Here is a 23,869-nt window from a genome sequence, read left to right as displayed (position 1 = left end):
GGGAGTGCAACAAATTCAAAGAAGCAAGCAGGCAGCACAGGCAGTGGAATGAGTGTTTAAGAAAGCTGGTCCTGCCTGGATTAAAGCAAGAAAATGACAAAAAGGAAAGGGATTTGGGGCTGGATAAGAATAAGTTGAAAATAAATCGTTATTGAAAAAAGAGCTTTCAGTGCAGACTGGTCTCTGTTTGACCTGTTATTTGATCACCTACACAAAATTTTAAATGAATAGACCTAAATTTGAAAATGTATTTCTTGCAAGGAAACCCCGTTTTCCTTTTTCTGATAACTTTATTTGTTATATAGTGGTACATCATCTTGCCAACGTAGTTTTTGAGCTATAGGCTGTAATACTTTAGAGCTTGGCTGAAACTGCTGCAGGGTTTGCCAATTCAAAAAAAAAATCATTTTACTTTCTACAGCAAAACAGGACTCTGCACTTTTTTCCTATCATTTATTTACAGTGAAAGCTAAAGAAGAATGTGAGAGTTGTCAGAGAATGACAGCAAAATGAAGACATTTCTGGTGGGATTTTTTGTAGAAGTTGACAATTCTGCACCAGTCACAAATCAAAACCATGTAAATTGCTCCAAGGGTAATAGCGTTCACCAGAGGCTTGAATTCATTCAAATAGAACAACAACAAACAATAATACGAGGACCTTATTAGTTGCATTAAATGAAGGTTATCTTTCCTAGACTCTGATTATTGTCTCAGCTGTCCATTTGCCTCTTAGAATCATAGGGCTTGGAATCCATAAATCTTCCATATTTAAAGAAGTAGTATCTAAGACGAGTGTCACATAAGCAAAAAATCTCCTGGGGGTGTAGGAGGAGCAATGGGGAGCCAGGGGAAATGGGGCCAGAGCAGAGCTGTGTAGAGCAAGGAATGCCATTTTGTGGAAGATTTGGAAATTCTGGAGTTAATCAGAGGCTATCTGCTATTCAGGGTATGTGCTGTTGGAGGAAAAGGAGTGCACTCTTACTTTGTCCTGCTGACACTTTTCCGCTTTGCATGGAATACATAAAGATTCATTACGCCAGAAAGAGAATATACAAGAGTACATACAAGGCACTCTGGTTTGGGTTTATGACAACCATGGAGGGAAACATAGGTTCCACTACCAGCTCCCAGGACTACTTATGTTTATTCTCAAGCTACTGTATAAAAGTGGTGGCACAAACTGTGGCTTGAAAGAAAGCAGTGACCCTCTGCCACTTTTTAAAGTAAAGATGTAGGCACCTAACTTCAACAGAGGGATCAGGGTTGCAAATGCCAGGGGGAGGGAGGCACCTCTTGATTGTGCAGTCAAGCAGATTTAGAACACATCCCTGGGCTGCTGGCCAGGTCTAGGGGCTCTTCCAATGGTGTGCTAGCTGTTATGAATCCCAGCTGATGCCCCAACTCTGTCCATGCTCTGTACAGGAGTCTACACTCAGGGTCGTGATTTCTGCTACAGGGGTCATATGGCTCAAAGTCAGGTACTGTGACAAAATACATTCTGGCACATAAATCCTAGTATGAGCCTGGGCCGTCATCCCATTAATAACGTTGTGTGGTAACTCTACTTACTGAGTTATGAGGATGAGCAACAAATGTCTTTATTTCTGCCACATTCCCAGTCACTCTCTTACACCTCACATTCATTCTCTTTAGTAGCCACTTAACCACACAGCTTACCTCCCCAGAAACACTTAACCACACAGCTTACCTCCCCAGAAACAGAAGTGAGCAAGAACATGGGGCAGGCGTGGAGCAGGGTTGCACACAGAGCACAGAGGAAAGCTCTGTTTAACAAACCATCTCTTGATCTGACAAACCAAATATGCACCCTGGTAGTCCAACATGATTTGTCAGAGAGCAGCTCTTACCTTGAATATGGATCATCAGAACAGAATTCCTCTCTTCAGGACACAGATGGCTCATTATAGTGCATCACGTCCCTTCTCTTTTCTATCCCTACTCCTCCTTTACGTCGCAGTCCAAATTTCCAAATGCCCACCTCCACTACACTTGGCCTCTGAGGCCTTTCTGGATGACACACCAAACCTGAAGAAGACACACAAAAGGAAAGAATATACTTGTGGCAGGGGAGAAACACTGAAGCAACCTGTTTAACTTTGTATGTACGAGTGTAGGTTAGTTTCACTGATGTAATCCTCTCCTTTTGCACTTCCATGCAGTGCAAAGGCTCTAGAAAACGGTTCTCTCTCTCCAATCGGGGGTTCTCCAGCAAGAGTGAGCCACGAGATGGTGTTAGGCTAGTTAGTGCAGCTGATTCCTGTGCCATCTCAATTAGAAGTATGTTGGGAGCTCAAGGGGGCCCAGGCAGATCCAGCTACTCTATGGATGCTTGGGGCACTGTTATAGCCTGGCATAGTGATGGCAAAACAGTAGGCTCTGAGCCAGTCTCAGAACGGGAGAAGTGCAACCACCTTCTAGGTCAGGAGTAGGCAACATTTTTGGCCAGAGTGCCAAAAAACAATAGTCTCTATCTTGTAAGGTGCCGGAGTGCTGGCATGCCAGAAAAACAAAAATGGGGTGAGGGAGTACATGGCAGGATGCACTACATAGTTGTTGGGACGTTTGTTTGTTGGTTTGTTTTTTTGGGGGGGGGGTTAGGGGTTTGTTTGTTTTTTTTACAGTAAATAACAGGTTTTCTAAAAAATCTAAACCTGGTGACAATAAATAAAACCTCATATACTACCTTTGTTCTTGTGTATTCTTTTTATTAAGCATGTTGTGATGAGAGAAAGAAAAAAATAGAAAGAAGATAAGAGGAGAGAGAAAAAGAGAAGAGAAAGAAAAAAGAAAAAAGTGAAGAGATAAAAGAGGGGAGAGAAAAAGAAGAGAAAGAGAAAAAAGAGAGACAGAAAGAGAAGACAGAATAATAGGAAAAAGAGAAAGAGGGTGTGTCCCTTGCTGCCCATGTCTCCCACCACTGCCAGCTGGAGCCGCCCCCAGTGCAAGGGTCTGCCCATGGGGCCCAGCCACAGGAGCAGCCACTGCAGACAGTGCTCAGGGCCAAGCTGACCATGAGCCTCCAGCACAGTGGCCCTCCACAGTGCCTGCCCAGGTCCCAGTCTCTCCCACCCACAGATCTTCTTCAGGGGCTAGGCCAGACCTGAGGGCGCAGCCTGGGGACAGGGGATGGGGTCAGCAAAATGCAAACAGCATCCCCGTCTGTGTTCTCTTTGCTCTACCCCGGTGCCTGCTGCAGTGCTGAAACCGGTGGCTGCTCCAGAGAACCCAGTGCAGCAACTTAAAATATATATATATTTTAAACAATGTCCTTGAATGCTTCCTGGCATGCTGAGGAAAAGGTCTCCAGATGCCACTAATTGGTACGCGTGCCAGGAGTTGCCTGTCCCTGTTCTACCTGTACTTCTGAGCTGTTTCAGGGATGGAGCACCTGACCTAAGGATGGAACTACTTGCACATACTAAGTTATCTATTCCTCTTCCATCAACAGCTAAGAGAAACTAGACCAATATTCCCTGCTAAAATACAGCACAATGTGATTGTAACCAATCCTGTGTATGACAGCCCTTATTTTTCACAATCCAAACAGCAGGAACTGATTTTTTCATTATTATGATGCAGCAAATTGACTCATTCTATTATAGCAAACACCCTCTTTTTCTCCTGGTCCCACGGGGGTTCACTATGAAGGAGGTGTGCTTTGATGGACCTTGGTGCACCGGACAGTATGCAATCTCCAAAGAAAATAAATGGTGGCCCAGCAGGGATACAGCTGAGGAGTTGACTCCCAGATTCCCACTCCCTCACAAGAACAAAAATATCAGATCTTTCCACACTAGGAAGACTAACAAGAACGCCAACTGGAGAGAGTTCGCATAGCATTGTACTCAGGCAATAAATGCAAAATATACTGTGTGCCTCTTCACTGAACCTCTGCTGCACCAAAGAGTGAAATCCTGAAATAAAATGGAAGCTGGACAGTAATACAGAGCACAAGCCAACAGGCAATTAGACAGGCCCCATCAACTTATTTTTAAAAATATATTATTCCTAAAACAAAGAACAACTGCCAATAATCACAACAGTGGCATTTTCCTTCTTTTTTTTTAAATATAGATTCAGAGCACTTTTTCCTTGGTATTTTCAGTTAGATGATTCTAATAATGGGGATGGTAATATGGCAGTTTGGGAAGGCTAGAATTAACATTTGACAAGTGCAATTCAGTTCACAGTTTAAAATGTCTATGGCATTATAATTCAGTTCTTCTAAGAGGTAAAATATGAAACTCTGCTCATCTGAATTACTAGATAGCGTGAACTGACTAACTGAAGGCATAGTCTTTCGGTTACTTTCAGAAGACCCTAATTCACATACCAATTTGTGCCAAAGCTTTTTCACTGTGCCAAGGTAATAATACTTCTGACTACATTTAATGTGTACTGAAACACAGGCTCTCTGAATCTCAAGACCCTTTTGTTTTCTGTGCTTTTCTGTGCAGATGGCTTCATACAGCATTCCAAAAGAAATCAAATGTGATTTTATTTATGCAGATGGGGCTGCATATTCGATGCAGTTGCACATAAAAAAAAAATCCAACCATTCATAGTTTCTAACTTCTGAAATAGAACTCTAATCAATAATAATTGCATGAAGTCAATATCTTTTATTTAATTTTTTTAAGTTGCTTTTAAGCGTTGTTGAACACATGCACTCATGCATGAAAAGGAAGCCAATGTTAAATAATTCAAGCAACCTTAATGTAATAGTTCAGTTTACTGCAGTTTAAGTCTCAAGCAGACAAGCTTCCTTAGGTAGGATAAGAGCATGTTTACACATTTTCTTTGTAGAAATTTGCTGTACAACTTCACTTTATGCGACTGTTTTGTTGCTGCTTCTTTAAAAGAATAAACATACATACTTTAAATAAACTCTGTTATACACAGGTATCATTTTTTTAGATCCCTGATATAGAGACCAGCAGATGTTGGACCCATTTGCTACTGCAGAAAAGCTACCAACACTCCAGAACTGTACATGTTTGTCATTTCTGAAGCACAGCATGTAAGTAATCAAATGCCCATATGAACTAAGCAAAAAAAAAGGATAAAAATAACCTAATGGTAGAATTAAGTCGACTGTACATTCAAGCCACATTCCCTATTTACTATCATCACTGCAGCTAACCAGAATGCAACACAAAACCAAGGCCACTAACTGCCTTCCCTCATCTCAGTTAAGAGTCTACAAAGAGTAATTTCCCCCAAAAACATGGTTTGGGCTATATAAGAGCATTATGCAGCATACTAGGAGATTATAGGCTACTGTCCCACCTCTGCCACTGATTTCTGTAAATATCACAGTGCATTTCACAATGCAGATTACTCATGAATGAAAATGAGAAGTAAATATGTCCATTCAGTGAATATTAAATTTTTTTTGGCACTGAAGCAGGGGCTGGAGTTAAGGCATCCCATCTCCTGGAGAAATGGTCTGATTTATAAAAAAGAGAGATAGCTAGCCTGTTAATCTGAAGTTAGTCAGAAGGCAGGGTATATAGACATTTATAGACTAGCTAAATAAAATATATAGAGAAAGCACAGGCTTCATCTCACCATCTGTTTCTATGACTATTTAAATGTCTTATGCAAAGTAGAAGAGCTCTTAACAGGAGAGACTGAAGGAGGCTGATACCCGAATGCCCTACACCCTAATGGTTAGGACATCCATGGAGTCGAAGGAGAGTCAGAGAACTTGGTTCAAAACCATACAAGCAATCAGGCAGAAAATGGATTAAAATCAATGTTTCCTACTTTACAGGTACTGCCCTAACCAGCAGGATAAAAGGTATCCTGGTAGGGAAGCTCCTCCAGTTATTTCTGCTGGAGATATTCCACTTTCAGCAACAAACTTAAGTGGTCATTAAGAAAGCAAGAATGATCCTTTAGCCTACTGGTTAGGACACTTAGTTCGGAGGGAGGCTCACAGTATCTGTTTGAAGTTGAAGAGAGTTGGGAGAATCCCCAGACTATGCTACAGACTGGCGTTTATGGCACCATCCTAGGATATGAGAGATAAGGATTCAAATCTCTTCAGAGAAATCTCCTCAGATTTCTAAAAGAAAATAATTTCAGTGTTTTTGGTTTAGTAGCAACATCAAAAAAAAAAAAAAAGTAAAATCCAATTCAGCCATCAAACTGGAAGATCAATTTAATAATCCCTATGCATGAAGTCTTCATGGACCCATAATTGCAGTAACCTCCCCCATTTTTTAAATGTTTTTCTTTACAAATAAGACAAAAGGTTCCACAAGATCACTTCCCAGGCAGAGCTGGGAATAGAGACACAAGTCTAATGTAATGGAGTCAAATCTCATTTACTCCACCGCATCACTTCTCAGGATATACCAAATTTAGGTACCTATCTAGTCTGTCTGCTGCTGGGTCCCATACTCCTGTGTGGGTTCCATAGTCCCAGGAAGAGAAGTCAGGAATCCAGATGTCCCCCACTCCATGACCACCTCACTAGCCATTGTGTAATTCACATCACATCTCTCTTGAGGCATTGATAAAGAATTACAACCCACCTCTGTTACCAGCTACACATTTCATTCAAGTTCTAGGGGTCTCTGCTTCAGACCTCTAGTTCCACAGTTCAAAATCTACATAACATCCGTGTGGGTAAAGACAGTACAGGTACATGGAATTAGAGACCATCAAAACACACACACACACACACACAAAGGAAGCAGAATTAAGGTGGCTTTATAAAAGAGCTTGGTGTATCTCAGTTTTAGTTTTCACACGAGAGGCACATGACTGTGCACTAATTAGAAGAATCAGTAGAGAGGTTTAGTAACACATGGGCCACATAGACTGAACTGTACCTAAAGGAAATCCCTCCTGTTCAATCACAGCAGCATCCTGTTGTATTTGGGAAGTGCAAGATGTCTGGGAGGCACACATGCCCTATAGATTACCCAGTCTGGGAGGCTTCATTCACTAGGGTCTTTATGCAAAAGCCTGCAGCCACCCCTGGATTTGTGCAATAATTTAAACTGAAATGGTACAGCACTTCAGCTGCTTACCCTATTATTCTCAGATATATTAGTTAACCAGGGTTGCAGATCAGCAATTTTATTTTCAGTTAAAGTTGTAAAAAAATGAATAATTAAAACAGTTAAATAAATCTGCTATGATTAATTTTAAAAAACAAAAACTCTCTTAATGGGCATAGTATTGATAGATATGTTACATAATTAAACACAGAGCCAAGAATACAAAGCAACTTTGTTGCACAAGGAAATCATGTTAGCTTAAATTAAGCACTTTGAAAATTACACTGAAGTGCTGATCCTGTTACATGACAAATTTTTCCTTTGATAATTTTCTGGAGCCTTGACAAGGGATGAAAGAATACTTTCCCTCCATCACAAACACACTGTAACACCTTTTGTCTAATCTTTAATAAGATAATTGCTAAAGGTATAACTCTAGATATTTTGAAAGCTACAAATAAGCAAACTTTTTTTTGATACTGAGAGCCATATACAATCAACAATATATTGTACTGAGATGTGCATGTGTGTGTGTGCACGAATAAAAGCATGAGTATGCAAATGTGCTCTGCCCTGGGTGTGGAGGGGTGGGGGGCCTGGTTTACATATCAGATCTCTTTCAAATATGTGGGCATTGCATAATAGTGTCACTGAGTGGGGGTGACCAGGGCAGCAGCCCCAGGCACCACTTTTGGTGGAAAGTGCAAACACAGTCATGACTGTACCAGCAACTGATTGCACCACTAGTGATTGGCACTGCAGTAGCTGATGCTGCCCCTGGCATTGTGAGGCCACCCCAGGAGTGGAGCTGCCCTGCAATACCTCTGGCATCGCGTTCTTTCATTGTGTCAAAGACGTTCCACTAACGACAGGTTCTACTATTTAACTGCCAACATATACAAGTGCATTTCTTTGAATTTTCTCTGCAAAGGGAAACATCTCCCCTGCTATGTTCCATCATCTTACAGATAGGATACAAAAATTGGAATTAATCACATTTTACAGCGTGATGAGTACAGTTGTTCCCTCATCCTCCTTTACACCTAATTCCTCCAGGGCCCTAAATGAGATTTCTCCTCACCTTCTCCCCCCAGTCCTTTGGTCTAGCAAAACAGAGTTTCCTTACAGGCCTGATGGACTCTAATTGCCTTTTGTGGCAACACACACAGAGCACAGTTCTCTCTTCCTCAAACACTGATTTTGTTATTAAAAGTAACCATGGTAACGCGCAGGTAGCACTAGAGGGAGTTGATCTGTGGAGCTACCACCCAAGGAAACAGAAAGAGTGAGAGAGAGTCAAAAGAAAGAAGATGAAATTAGCAGGGCTCCGTGCTTGGCAGAGAAGGTGGGGGAAACACCTGCCTGGCATCTCAGCAAACAGCACAAGAAGTTTACTCCTCAGTTGCATCTGAAATGCTGAGTGGAGGGCTGGATGTATGCCCTCCCCACCTCCCATGAATAATGCTGCTAATATCAGGAAAGAGAGGCTATGTGTCAAGCTCCTCTCCATTCTTGCAGCTCCAACTAACAAGCAAATTCTGGGAAAAAGCCACACTCAGCAAGGACCAAGGTGGCCTTACCATAGAGTGGGATTCCCCAGGACATGGAGGACTGAAAATGCAGTAAGAAATGTATGTGTGTGTGATCATACACAAGTAAAGTACATAAGCTACAATACGTATATAGCCATACCTGAGTATCCTTGAATACTACCTTGAGTTCATAATTCTTCAAAATCCAAGAATGCCTGTATAAATGTTCCAAGGCTAAATGAACAGCAGGTAATACTCCTGCCGTTAGGTTTCTGTGATCAGCTGAGTAACTGACAGGTAAAAGCCCAAGAATAGAAAGACGAGTACGATCCCATTCTTCAGAGCATCTGATTACTAGCAGCACATAAATAGCCAGAATGTCCATTCTCCACTTCCAGAAAAGCATCTTTCTTTGTGTTTCTCTCTGTTTTTCTGCCTCCCCTTGGAGCCCTCATCACTAAAGAGAACAGGCCTCAGCTTCTCTTGCTGCCTGACATTTTGTGGCTTTCTTTAGCCTTGGTCAGCTGTGTCCCTCTAAGAAAGGAGCTAATTGTTATTAAGGGATAAAGAGCTCTCCACGGCTGGCTTTTCCAATTTGGACAGTAATCCTGCTCACAGCAGTGCTGTGAATCAATACTTCACAAGAATAATCTCTAGGCAAATTGCTCTGCCAAGTCTAATTTTAAATGTGTCATTTTAGACATTTCTGTAGCAGAAATAAGCATCCATAGTTGACAAATCTATAAACAAACTAGTACAATCATTCTTTTAAAAAGCAATATCCTATCAGTTGATCAAAATGCTAGTATATTGAAATCTCATTTTCAGTACCTCAGTACACTATCAGGTACGCACTATTGCTTCAGCTTATTTTATTATGTATACATTAGCTATCAGTCATGGTTTCAATTTACGTCGCGAAACCCAGAGAACATGCAGTATTGCATATTGATAGTATCTCATGTGCCTCAAGAAAAGAAAAAATGCTCTGACAGTTGAACATCTTAGACCTGGTTTTACTTTTCCTGAATACCCAAAGCTTTGTTAATCATGTAAGTTTTTAGCACACAGCAAATGCAGGTCACCCTTAAATTTTGACAGGTGATTGGGCTACTATCTAAATAGTTCTACCTTCGCATCAGCAATACTTGCCCAGAATCAACTATAGTAATTATAGATATGTTTAGATAGCTCTGCAAATATGGAGGTAAGCTTGATTATTTATCTAAAAAAAAAAAGATGTGCTGTTAGGGTAACCACTATAGAAAGGAAAGGCAAATGTTTTCCCAACCTGAGAAAATTGGAGATTTTGTCATATTTTCCTAATGAAATTGAAATGAAAAATCAAAATCTCAAAAATTTTCCTGACCCAAAAATAAAAATAAAAGTTTTAAATAAAAAGTTTTATGTTAACAATTTAAAACATTTAAACAATTTTTACTATAATTAGCTTAAAAATTTCAAACCAAAAAGTCAAGAACAAGAACACTGGAATTTCCTTATTTAAAAAAGCATCAAAACAAAACATTTTTATAATGTCAGAGCTTTTTCAAAATATGGTCAAGTAAAAAACTTTATTAAAATTCTCCTTTTTCACAAAAAAAAAAATCATTTTGACACATCAGCATTTTTCATGGGGGGTGGGGGGGGGGGTTCCCCAATCATTTATAATAATGAACTTCCCAGCCTTATAGAGTTACATTCTATACGTTGTGTAACACGATGCACAAACCATAAACGATGATGATGATAATAAAATAATGTTGCGACTTCTAACATTGCAAATGGAAGTAATAAAGTATTATAGCCTTGATGAAAGGGATGATGCATAGTTGCACTGTCCCTGGAGAGGAGACGGAGAAGAAAATGTGCCTTAGTCTATTGTTAATACTGACCAGTAGCATATTACATTTTCCAGACCCTTGCACCAAACCATTCTGCTGACCAGTGCAGGGAAGACCAAAGTCCACCTATACCCCTACTCTGCCCCTGCCATTTCCAGGCTCAAATAAGGAGAGCACCTGGTTTGCAGCCTCCGCTCTCCCCCACCAACCTTTGCCCAAAGCCACAATGCAGCAAGGCTATACAGGAGAGTCTGTGTGGGGGATAAGTGATTTATTCCCCTTTATGTGTCCGCAGCCCTACACATGGTTGGGCCCAAATCCAACATAAGATGATCGAATTCCCATGACTGAGCAATGTAGAACATTAGCTAGTCAGAATACCAAACAGCATGCTGTGATGGAACAATTCTGTACCAGCAGGGAACAGATATAATGACCTGAGAGGTATTTTCCATCTCTCATTTCTATGGTTTAGGAAAAATCAACCTTAAGATTAGACTCATCATTGAAGAGTGAGCCAAAGCAAGGTTAAGGCCTAAACCCTGCTTAAGGCCTCTTTTGAAGGGTGACATGGGATTAAACAGGGCACATGCCTTGTGGAACCTTCTTTACCAGGGTCAGTATCCAGTTTTTCCAACACTACATCTTCAAAAATCATGTGATCAGCTTTAAAAATTATGTGCAGGGGAAACTGTATCCCAGTGGCACTGAAGTTCATTTTCTGCAGTAAAGGGCTGAGATTTGTATGCGGGTAGGTCTTTCAGCATGAATGCTGCATGCATGATCTCATGCAATGGATACACAAGTGGTCTTTCAATAAGACTTCCTCTGTTCTCTACCCATTCTAGCCTCAAGTCTCTTCAGCTATGCCACATTTAACTGTGACCAGTAAAGTGATGAACAAGATCATGTATTACATGTCCTCTCATAAACATTTTGCCACATAATGAGAAAAATATTTCTGTTTCAGACACATAGGATTCCTCCTGTCAACATTCAGGAAAGTGCATGTCAGAATATATCCCCACAAATCTTTACTTTTCTGAATTAACTAGCCACAGAGGTAGATGATCACACAGATTTTTCTCTCAAAAGCAGAACATGCTTTATCACAGGTTTGACACCTGTAAAGCATAGACAGTACCCCCATCATAACAAACCCTGTTTGTAACAATTCCCCACTTTTAACAATCCCAACAGCAGGAACCAATTTTACATTATGATGCAGCAAACTGACTAATACTACTATAGTGAACACCCTCTTTTAATGAACGTTCCTCCCAGTCTCCTGAGAGTTTGTTATAACGGGGCTATAATGTGTTTCACATATATTACACCTAAGTAACAACTTTAAAAAGAATATTTTCAACTGATTTTGCTAATGACTTTTGCATTAAGGCACTACATAATAACAGCCAACATTGACATCCCAATCTGATAAATCCATTTACTATACCTCCTTCCCAAATCTACTTTTTAATTCTGAAATTAAATTTTCATAACTTTTATAATTATGAAAACTATCAAATCAGCTTCAATTTGAAATTGGGTAGGCTGTTCAACTTTAGGCCTACTGTTCTCCAACACTATTTCACAAATACACTATTGATTTTTCTTTAGGATAGCAATAATCACTTTTTTCTGGATCTAATTTCCAGCTTTGGGTCCAAGTGAGAACAATGTTAGTCTTCTTTTAGTGATGTTGTACACACAAATACTAAACTTCTACCACAGTGTATAACAGAGTAGGCTTTAGGGAAGGGATAAGGTGTGGTGGAAAGACCTTCCCTGCAAATTTATGTAATACATATGGGAAGTATATTGTCTCTGCTGTAGTATATTTCCACTGTGCTTATAACATTTCAAATTGAGTTTTGGACCCTCTAATCTGTATTTCTGAGATACAAATCATTTTAAGTGTTATTAGCTCATGTGAAAGGTTGACTACATATTTAAACCGTGTTAAAGGTTGACTATATATACTTAAGCTGTGTGCTTTGTCCTGCCTCCCACACAATAATTTCTCCCCTCCTGAGTGCAGTTCATTAACATTTACAGGGATGTTCCCAATCTAGACTGAAATGTTAGCTCCAGACTGAAATGTTAGATTATCATTTGCTACTTTTCTCCTGAGCAGCTCTGATTTCCCTTTTTTTTTTTCACTGATCAGTTTAATCACAGTGCAGCAGCCTTGCATGTCATCAGAATCCCTTACAATCTTTTGGAATTTAATATAATTTAGGTTAGAGGGTAAATTCTTTTCCCACATCCAGGCTCATCCTCCTTCCAAGCCAAGACAGGATGCAATACTGAGAGTGAGCCACTCCTGGACAACTCTTCTGTGTGCCTTTCAGCTTTTCAGTAGCCAGCTGTTAACCGAAAACAGCTGACAGCTGACATAGCACTTCTAAGCATTTACTTCCCTCACAGCTACCCAGAGCAATTGAACCTGATTGTAGGCCAGAAAGCATAACAGAAGAATCTGTTTTTGCCCCAGATGCAGCTTCTCTCTTCTTCTAGCCTGGCGGGAGAAGTGTCCCTCCTGCAGGGCAGAGCTCAGATTCATATCCGCCCTGCTGAGTAGGAGGCTCGGTGAAGGAAGCTGATATTACCACTGTGTATAGCACTAATGAGACCATTCCTGAAAGCTTGTCTAATATCACTCTGAAGTATACAGCTGGTCCAATAAAAGATATCATCAAAAAACAAAAAAAATCTTACTGCCTCTCATATTTTCTGGACAATCATGGCTATACTCCAGTCCTACCATTCCTGAAGTACTTTATCCAGTTATGGTGTCAGCACTTTGACAAGAATGGTGAAGAACTGGAATGGATTCAGCAGACAGCTACAAAAATGATCTGAGGTCTGAAAAACCCACTATACAGGGAAAGGTTAATTTATCCAAGACTGTGGTTTTCAACCTATTTAGACTCAAGGCACTCCTCATTAAACTAAAGGCACCCCTTGGAAAACGTCAGCTCTTAGCTTTCATTCATTTTTCACTACAGAAAAATAACAAGAGGAATTCTTCTGTTGCAAAGAACACAGAAAGACCCAGCAGGTCAGAATGTTTTTGAAACTATGAATTCCTACTTGAAATCTCTAGATACATCTTGTAACCCAAAGTGTTTATACCCCTAACAGAGCTAATATTGAATGGCACCCTCTCCACATTCAGCTCTCTTAAAAGAGGATCTACAGCACCTGAGACTGAAAAATCACTGACCTAAGAGAAGCCTAAGAGGGGACCTGATTATGCCCTACAACCTCTTATCTGGGAAGAAATTTCTGCTAAAAGTAGACACTCTAATTCAACACTCAACAAAAACAATGGCCTGTGTAAAACCACCCCCCTTGAGCTAAACTACCAGTAACTTTACCAGTACATTTTTGCACAGTGCCTGAAACACTCCCATCCTAGTCCATGATAGGGCTCCGAGCTGATGAAATAATATAAATATAAATAAATAATAACAATAACTTACTGCTGTACACATACTGGTCAGGGATCCCACCACTGCAGCTTCTGACCCACAAAACTGTGCAAGCAAAATGTGGTAGCATGGATCCGGCCTGAAGAACAGGGCTAAAAGGACGCAATAGAGTTTTATAACTCTAATTTTATCCACTTCACCAAAAAACAGCTTTTTTGCCATGGTCAAAAATGCCCCTTGTATAGGCTAGGGAACTGACTGATATGTTATACCTATTAATATCTAAAATGTACATTAATTTATGTGTAAATTATGAATTCCCTGCATCCTTTATATTCTGGGGGTAGAATGATGTGCAACAGTTTCAAATGCATTTTTAGTTGCAAGACTTTACACCTTATTCTAAAAGATATTAATTTATTAATTTCAGCCAAGCAATTTAAAAGTTTAAGGTAAGACACAAAGAGTGCATTCATTCTCAATTATACGTGACATTTCTGGGCCTTATTCTCATAGTGTCATTTCTTATTTGAAATAAGTGGCTGACTCTTAAAAGTGCTGAGCACCCAGCAGGTTCTACTGATGTCAGGAAGAACTGCAGATCACTCAGAATTTTGAAAAACAGACCACTGATTTAACAGTCTAACTATAGGCTCTATTTTGAAAATATGAAAGGATGAATATGCGCTACATATGATGTTCCCATCACAATTTGTGTGGCAATTACTCAGTAAAGAAAAAGCAGTGACTAAACTAGAAATGTGGACTTGTACACAGTGCAGAATGCAGATTATTGTATCTCCCACAACAGCTTGCTTGTGTATTGCTTCTGAAAGAACAGTCACTACTCTGCATGTTTTAGTATACTGCATTGCCCCCCCTCCCACCCCCAAACTCTTTTTTCCTGCCTGATACCCCAAGTAGAGCAGTAAACTATCACATCTGAGTTATAGAATGGGGACAGAGTGGAATGATGGCTAAAGCCCAGGGCTGGGTGGGTGTCAGGCACTTTCAATATGGTTTCTTGATGCACCATTGACTTGCCATGTGAATTTGAGTAAGTTCTTAACCTGCCTGGGTCAGATTGCTCACCACCCCAGTATGAAATAATTATCTAGAAGAGGGAAAGAGAAGGAAAGAGAGGAGAACTGGGCCTCCTGCCTCCATTGTCCTTCTACAAAATAGATATTTATACTTTCCCAAATACCACAAGGTGAGATGGGGCTGAAATCACTAGTGATAGTAAAGTACTTTAAGATCTCATGATGAAAAGCTCTACAGAAGTGGAAAGTATGAATGCTCTGTAAATGTTTGCAGATATTTAATATATTTCCCAATGGTAATGCTTGAAGTGCATGGCAGTAAAAATATCTGAAATTAATAAGGTCTGAAAAATAAGAATGACTGAAATGTTGTGGTGTTTGAGTTTTAAACTTTCAAAGTGTCACATTTCATATTGAGTAGAATTTATAAAGAAAAATATCAAGTCAGTGTCTGGTTACTAAGCAAACACTAAATTGTCTTCTAGGGCAGGTACAGTAAACAATGGAAAGGAAGCTAATTAACATCCCAAAGGGGAGTTCTTACAACATTTCCCTGAGGGTGTGGGATGAAAAATGTTTACAAAGATGCCTATTCTGTGTGTGCTCCATCTAAGAAATTTTGTAGATCACAGAAGCTGTAGAGGAGACTGAAAACAAGAGTGTCTGATGGACACCAGGATTACAGCAAGGAATGACTTTGGAGAAAACAGAAGGGCAAAACCAATCTCCTCTTGTTAAGGACACTACAGGGGTTACCAATTTATGAAGGAAATGGTACAATAATAAGTAGGGCTATGACAGCAAAAGAGGCTGCAGGACAACGATGAATTGGGCTCACAGTGTTTAGTGTTTAATCCAAACCCAGGAAAAAAACAGGCACTGCCCCAGCAGTGATTCTGTTAATTAATAAGAATCAACAGGGCTCCACAAAAAAAGGTCTAAAGCAAACCTGATGCCATTGTCTGACAAATTTACAAGTCTAATTATTAAAACTAATTGTGTTGACATAACTTCTATAAAACATTTGACAATACCACATGGAATTGTGATTGAAAAACTAGCACTATTCAATAACAATATGGCACATATAATACAAATGTAAGGTGGTAACTGGTAATAAAGGTTATTATTCAGAAACAGATTTCAAGAGGGTTTTCAGTGGCGTTCTGAATCTCACCCCAAAACTATTCAACAGTTTCATCAATTATCTCAAAGAAAATATAAAATCACTGCTGATAAAATTTGCAGCTGATATAAAGATTGGCAGAGTATAAAAAAAGATGAAGATATATTATTAACATCAAGGGATACAGAACACATAAAGCCTGCATAATCAACCTGTGTTTTAATACATTTAAGTTCTAGATCATTCATATAGGATCAAAGAATGTAGGCTGTACATAATTGACAGTAATATTGTATTCTGGAAAGCAGAGATTCTGAAAAAGCTTAGGTAACCTTGAAAGATTACAAGGTGAATGTGACCTTCCAATATAATGTCTGGCAAAATGGGCCAACATACTTGGATGTATTAACAAAGAAATAAAAAAAAAGATCAAAGCAGGTGTTACGATCTCTATACATAGCACTAGGGCAATGGTTCTCAACCTTTTTAGACTCAGAAAATGCCAGCTCTTGGTCTTAGTTTGTTTTTATTTGTTTGCATTACAGAAAAATAATAGAGTAATTCTGCTGCTACAAAGACCTCAGAAAGACCACAACAGGTCTGAGTGCTTTTGATACTATGTATTCCTATTTGAAATCCCCAGGTTTATCTTGTGAATTGCGTATGTTTGCTTAACAGTGCTAATATTGCATGACACTCCACAGCACCCTATACAAGATCTCCAGGCACCCCAAGGGGCCACCGCATCCTGGTTGTGTACTGGTGACTGCTCAGCTGGAATTTGCATCCACTTCTCATGGCCACACTGTTAAGCCTACGATGAAAAATTGGAGGGGCTTAGGAAAGAGCCACACATGATTGGACGCTGGAAAAATCTTTCTTACTCCAAGATACTAAAGCAGCTCACACTATTTAGCTTAGCAAACCCAGTGTTAACAGGAATGGTCTGTAAATCTCTATATTGGAAGAATGTTTCTGATCTAAAAGACCCTTTAATCCACTGCAAGGAACTGCAACCCCCAGAAAGGTCATACAAATGTGTCCAAAAGTGCTGGCCAACTTCCCATTTCTATATTGCTATGTGGCAAAAGGGTCCCAGTTACAGTATATCCCAGCTAGATATGAAAGAGGTCAAGAGAGACTTGGAAAAGCTGAGATTCTCTGATCTAGCAGAAAAAGTTATTATGAAATCCAGTGGCTGGAAGTCCAAAACAGCAAAATTCAAAATGGAAATAAGATTTGCATCTTATGGTTTAACACAAAACCATAGAGCCATGAGGAGAAAATGAAAACTTACCAAACTATATAGAAAACCTTCTACCACTTGGAATATTTAAACAAATTATAATTTTAAAAAATACAGTCTAAATCATATTTGGGATAGAGCAGGAATCCTGGTGTGTAATTTATGGGCTGGGTTTCATAGAGTCTTACTACATAATCCTAATAGACCCTTCAGACCTTAAAAATATATACATTAGCTAAGAAAGATAAATGTGTGTCTTTTCAGGAAAATCCAAATTTTTTGGAGCTAGCCCTGAGCCATGGACTGCTCCTCTATAAAAACAGTCAAGCCGTCATCTGGAATTTCATCAACCCAGAAGCGCCCCTGACAATGTAAACAGTGTATATAAATTAATCTGCACATAAGAATTTTCCTTTAAATGTTGATGGAATTCATTTCTATCCCTTAAAAACACTTTCTTCCCAAATGCTATTAATGAAACCCACCACAGTTGAAAACTTAACAATGCCCTAAAAATGCTAATATTACAAAAGCCAGCATCCATCCCAAATTTGAGGCTCAGGATTAGTGTCTATCAAGTCACAAGAAAGCAGAAGGCAGTCTCAGGTGGCCTAGGTCTTCTTTCCTCTTTGCCTATTCATAGCAAAACTACGAAAGCATACTGCAGTCACCTGAATTTAAAACCCTGGACTTAAAGTAAATGTATTCTATACAAAGTTAGAGAAATCACAAGCATTAATTTAACAGCACTATTTAAGTTGCTAGAATAGCATATGAATATATAAGTAAGCATATTTAACTACAAACTAAACTAATCCAACATGAATTAATTTAGATAATTACATTTCATGAGCTTTTTTATATAATTATGACATCATGTAAAATGGACAACATCCTTACACAACAAGTTGCACCTTAAAAGGGTTTTTTGGAAAGGTTTTGCAGAAACCGTTATTTAACTTTTATTTAAAAAACCTGCTCAAGATTCCAAATCACTATTATATGTGCACTCAAGTGTCATAAATATATTCATACTGTGTCACAAAATACTCAGAAATCACAATCTTTCATTTACTCTCCAGCCCTGATCTCAAGGCTTCATGTTTCCCTTTAAGAGCTGATGATGTCACGAATCTCTATAATTTACTGAAAGAGAGGCACACTCCCTGGTCAGTGATTATATAATGAGAATGAAGGACTCCCAGTCTAACCAGCTGACAGTATACTTATTGGCAGTCTCAGAAGATAGGTCAAGATCTGAATGGGCATTATGAATGAACTATTCCTCCATTTGTATTCTGTGTACAGCAAAAGACAATGGTAAAGCGCTTTAACGAAGTTTGTCCTGCCTTTACTTTCTGGCTCTATCCATCTGTCATCAATGGGTCTTCGAAATAGGAATTGGGCTGCTAAATCCCATTTTGGATCTGGGCCTAACTTGTTTGTTACCACAAAGCATGCAATAGTGATCAAAATATGCTGTGCATTTTCTAAACACAATTATGCTAATACAATAAACATGTTATTAAGATAGTCTAAAATTCACTTTGGCCTATTCACAAAGCATATCTATATGTCAGTGTATATCAGAGAGGAAAGCTATTTCTTCATTCTAATTAATTCTGCAGATGATAACCTCATTCTGTCACCATTAGTTCAAAGACATTCAAAAGTATGTGTTGAAACAAGCACATTTACTCTCCCAATCAAACCCTGCCTTTCATATATATAGTGTAGAGGTCATAGGATGGCATATGAACTCTCATACATATTAAGACGAATTAACACATTAGGAGCATCCAGAACTAGCTGATATCCAGTGTCTCCCCAGATCACCCTTACTGTCAGAATTCAAAGCTACAAAGCATGTTTATAACAGGACCCTAGGTCTTGATTTTTCTGGAGTACAGAACAGTAAAAATATTCCTAGTCAAAGCCTGTTAACTCAGCCACTAAGAAATGGAGATTTTTTTCCCCCTAAATATTTCAGTGCTTGCTTTTGGTTCAGGCAGTTCATTTTGTGTTAATAAACAACAGGCATATATTTAAATCTCAAAAGTGTTTTTAAATGAAGTGCAGCATTTTATAAATGTTAGTTGCTGTGTGCAGAAAGGAAATCTTGTCCATATTTGCCTACTTCCTTTGGGTATTTTGTTATTATGATAATCCTAACTTCAAGAGAAACCAGCTGAAATAGAATACTGCAGCAAAGACTGAATTAAGGAAACTGTATTTTCTAGCAAATGCTGCGCTTTTGCTATCAAAGCCAGTGTTGTCATTCAGAAAATTCCCCATAATCCTTTTCATTATCATTTCATAATTCATTGGTATTCCTTTTCTTTGGGAAACTAATGACTACCATATGCTGATGAGGTCTACGCTCCCTTTCAATATACCGGATGCATTAACACAAAAAATGCTACTGGGGCACGTCTTTTTATTATTCACAGATCTTCAGTGATATTAGCCTTCCTTGCATTTTGCTTTGCTAAAAAAGAGCTATGCTAAACACAAAAAAAGACAGTTTGATGCAAATGAAAAGCAGCAGCTCTAAAACAAAAGGCTCCCTAAATAATTTTTGGATTCAAACATCCTGTGCTCGCTTGATCTCAATTGATTTCTGTCAGATTGTGGGGACCAGAGTGCAGGAAGGCAGGGGTTTTCTCAAGACAAATTACAGAAGGGAAGATTTTCAGTAGCCCTTCACTTTACCAGGGTTGTCTTGGAAATGCATGGCAGGCAGTAGCATAACACAAGAAGTGACTGCCATCTTCAGGAAAGGTTCAATACTGAGGCAGCTGTTATTTGCTGCAAACACATGCTTATGGAAGTTGTTGTTGCGTCCAAAACCAAACCACATTTAGGGGCAATAGCCCCCTTCCCCCTCCCCTTCTCTTCCAAGCCCTCACATCCGTGTTATAGAGGTGAAGAGAATGAAAAATTCCTCCAGTGAAATCTGACAGCGTTCCCTGCTCTGTGCCCTCCCACAACCCCAAACACACAGGTCGGGAACACAGGATGCCACAGGACTGGTGTGTGCGGCATCTGCCCAAACAGGCAGAAGCTGCAAATTTAACTCTTTGTGACACCAGTTTGGCTTTCCCCATCCTGCTGGCCTGGCTTCCGATGCCCCCTGACCGGTGCCTGCATTCCTTAACTGGCCTGTGCCTGTGCCAACGTGTGTGTGCACGCATGTCAGTGTCTCAGCGTGTGTGTGTGCACGCATGTCAGTGTCTCAGCGTGTGCGTGTGTGCATGTGTCAATGTCTCAGTGTGTGCATGTGTGTGCATGTGCGCATCAGTGTCTCAGTGTGCGTGCACACCTATGTCAGTGGCTCAGTGTGTGCACGTGTGTTAGTGTCTCAGTGCATATGTACATATGTGCGTGCATATCAGTGTCCCTGTGTGTGCGCATCAGAATGTCTCTATGTGTGTATGTGCATGCATGTCAGTGCCTCAGTGTGCGTTAGTGTCTCAGTGTGTCTGCATGTGTCAGTGTGTGCATGCACACGTGTCAAAGTATCTGTGTGCGTGTCTGCATGCACACGTGTCAGAGTATCTGTGTGTATGTGTGTGTGCGTGTGTCAGTGCGTGTGCGTGCTCGCGGCACACGCAGCTGCTACGACTCCCTCCTGCCCGGATCCCCTGGAAGCAGGCGGGGAGGGCAGGGCCCGGGGGCTTAGCGCGGGAAGGGGGCACCCCCGGCCGGCCGGCCGCATCCCGCCAGCGCGTTTAGCCCCAAACACCGGGGGGGGGGGGGGGGACACCCGATGTGCATCTGTTGCTGTATAAACACAGCCTCCGCTCCGGGGGGTCGCAGCCAGCAGCCCCTCCTCTGGCCCCGCCGCCGGCCGGCCAACCGGCCCCTACCTCTGTGTCGTAGAGGCGCAGGTCGAGGAAGTAGGGGTGGAGCAGGGACTCGTTGCGGATCTGGTCCATGGCCAGCTGCACGGCGGGCAGCACGCCGCGCCCGATCTTGCTCTTCTGGTCCTCCTCGGCCGGGCTGAGCGGCATCAAGCCCATGATGGAGATCGGCGCGGTAGCGGCGGCGGCGTCGGCCGGCAGCCCCCCGGCCGCCCCGCGCGGGCTGCCCCGCGCCCAGCCCGGCGCCGCCAGCACCAGCACGGCCAGCACGAGCAGCAGCAGCGGCGCGGCCGGGGCGGCGGCGGGGCGCGGGGCCGGGGCGCGGCGGGGCGCGGGCGGCATGCTGCTGCGGGCGGCGGGGCTCACTCGGCGCGCATCGCCCGCGGGGCCGCCTCTGCCCGGGCTGCCTCCGGCGATGGCGCAGCCGCTGCAGCCCCTGCCGAGGGGAGCCCCCGAGCAAGAGGAGTCCCGGGCGGGCGGGAGGCGGGCAGGCGCAGCAGGGACCCGCCGCTAGTGCCGCATGCGGCCGGCGCTGCCCCCCCCCCGGCAGCGGGCCCCGGCGGCGGGCTGGGCCGGCGCGCTATCCCCCCCGGCCGGCGGCTCCGCGCCAGGCTGCCCCGGCTGCTTCATCCAGGAGCCGCCGCCGCCGCCGCCGAGCCGCGCCGGGGAAGAGCTGCTGCGGAGCGGGAGACGCGCGAGTCAGGAGGGAGACGCGGGCTTGGGCACAGCCCACCGCCGGGCGGGGCACGGCTCGGCTCGGCTCTGCCGTGCGTGCCGCCGCGGGGAGCGAGCGGGCAGGTGCCGGACTCGCAGGTGGGGTGGCCGGCCGGGGAAGCACGCGGCAAGCACAGCTCTGCCGGCGGCACGGTGCCCCCGAGCCTCGCTCCCCAACACACACACACACACACGCTTGGGCCGAGGGCCTTATGGCTGAGGACAGGCCAAACTGGGGGGCAGCCGAACCCCAGGCCTCCGGGTTTGGGCCTGCACCTAGGATGCCTGCCAGAGATTTGGAAACATCCAAAGCCCCAGTGCAGGTGGAGGATGTTAGCCGTAGTAGGGCCACTTATGTTTCTGGACGCTTGGATTTGGAATTAGTTTTGGCGAATTTGGCCGTGGATACAATTTAAAATATATATCCCCACACACAGGCATACACCCTGGGTGTGTCCCCCACATAGCCTCTATGTCCCCTCACACGCACATACACGCTCTCTCTCACCCCTTACTCACCTATTATACACAAACACCGTCTCTTTCTCCCCCCATGTTCACATACCGCACACACACACACTCTCCCCATATGCTCATGCTACCACACATATGCACTTTCTTTCTCTCCCTGTACTTACACACTACACACACTCAGTCCTAATTACACGCTCTCCCCCCCGCACATTCGCATACTACACACACACACGCACACACTCTCTTCCATCCCATTCCAACCCACACTGGGTGGGCCCTCCTTGCACCCACATTCAAATTGTGCACCTACATGTGCACACTAGGGTGGGCCATCACAGAGGACATTCTAGTTTTCTGCTCCTCTGTCCTCTATTGATATGAAACCCGATGCCTTTATGTCCTCTATTTTTCTCTTCAAGGGGACATAAAGGCATCGGGTTTCATATCAGTAGTGGACAGAGAACAACTGGACTGTCCTTTGTGATGGCCACCCTAGCACACATGCATGCACACACTTTTCCCTCCAACTCCACTCTTCCCTTTCTCCCCCCACCCCTCGCCCTCAGTGAGCCCCACACAGGCATATTCTGGGCCGCTCCTATGCGGCAGCTGTAAAATTTGCCATTTTTCTGCAGCAGTTTTCTTTTAGTCCCCGTGGCTGTAGCTATGTCTGCATTCAGTTTCAAACAGGATTCGACACTGTTGCTTTGGAGTTCAGAGGTTACCACAGAATTTGGTTCCTCTGTGTCATGGAGCATATTGGCTTGTAGACCATGAAACCTTTACACCTGTACATGCTGCCTATATGCGACTCACACGCCTACATTTTTTTCTCTGTAGAACACACACGTTCTCCTCTGTGGACTGCAAAAGCCCCTAAACAGGGAAGTGTTAACTCAAAGTACAGGTAGATGGACAAGGTCCAGGCAGAAATTTAGGTCACAGCCTTTTTTAGTTTGGTACTGGTGGTTGCCACCCATGAGGAGTGATAGGAGAATACAAAGCTATGGTTAGCTAAATGCTTCAGGCTCCTCCCTTCTCATGTATACTTAATCTTTTCCCAACATCATTATAGGTTCCACACATTTTGTTAAGCAAACTGGTAACCCTGGCAAAGGAGCTGTCTTTATACTACATAGATGGTGATGATATCTGAATGAGGAAATGAAAAATAAATATATAAATTATTATAATAAAATTAAAGGCTAGAACAGACCAGTCTGGCCTCCTAAATAACCCTGGCTGAAGGTCTTCACCCAATAATTCCTGCCGCTGGCTGGTAACTTCTAGCTGAGCTGCAATATTTGTCAGGAAGACAGTGGGATGTATCTATATGAGATGCTTACTGCAGTTGCCTAATTAGCTCTGCAGTAAAGCATCTCCATCTACAGGTGTAGCCCTCTTAGATCGAGTAAACTAATTAACTCTGCCTAGGTTAGTACTGCTTGATACAACTACTATCCTACAGCAGAGTTATTTACTTTGCTGCAACACATTTAGATGCTGACTGGGGCTGTTCTGGAGCATGGTGGTGCTACAGTGCAGGGCTGCCTG

General features: G+C 42.2%; 1 protein-coding gene across 2 annotated transcripts in view; it reads right to left on the bottom strand.

The window, feature by feature from the left end:
- GABBR2 (gamma-aminobutyric acid type B receptor subunit 2) overlaps nucleotides 1-21,833 on the bottom strand; it is a 977,761-nt gene extending 955,928 nt beyond the window's left edge. Inside the window, exon 1 of one of the 2 annotated variants that reach the window (XM_059724473.1) lies at nucleotides 21,134-21,833. In XM_059724473.1, the coding sequence (XP_059580456.1) occupies nucleotides 21,134-21,469 (336 nt within the window). In that variant the 5' untranslated portion in view covers nucleotides 21,470-21,833. The remainder of the gene's footprint in view (nucleotides 1-21,133) is intronic. The other variant, XM_006266752.3, reaches the window with a different exon arrangement.
- Between the last annotated feature and the right edge of the window lie 2,036 nt (nucleotides 21,834-23,869).

Source organism: Alligator mississippiensis, chromosome 3 (genome assembly GCF_030867095.1).
Source record: "Alligator mississippiensis isolate rAllMis1 chromosome 3, rAllMis1, whole genome shotgun sequence".
Taxonomy (NCBI): domain Eukaryota; kingdom Metazoa; phylum Chordata; order Crocodylia; family Alligatoridae; genus Alligator; species Alligator mississippiensis.
This window is presented reverse-complemented; position numbering and strand designations above follow the sequence as displayed.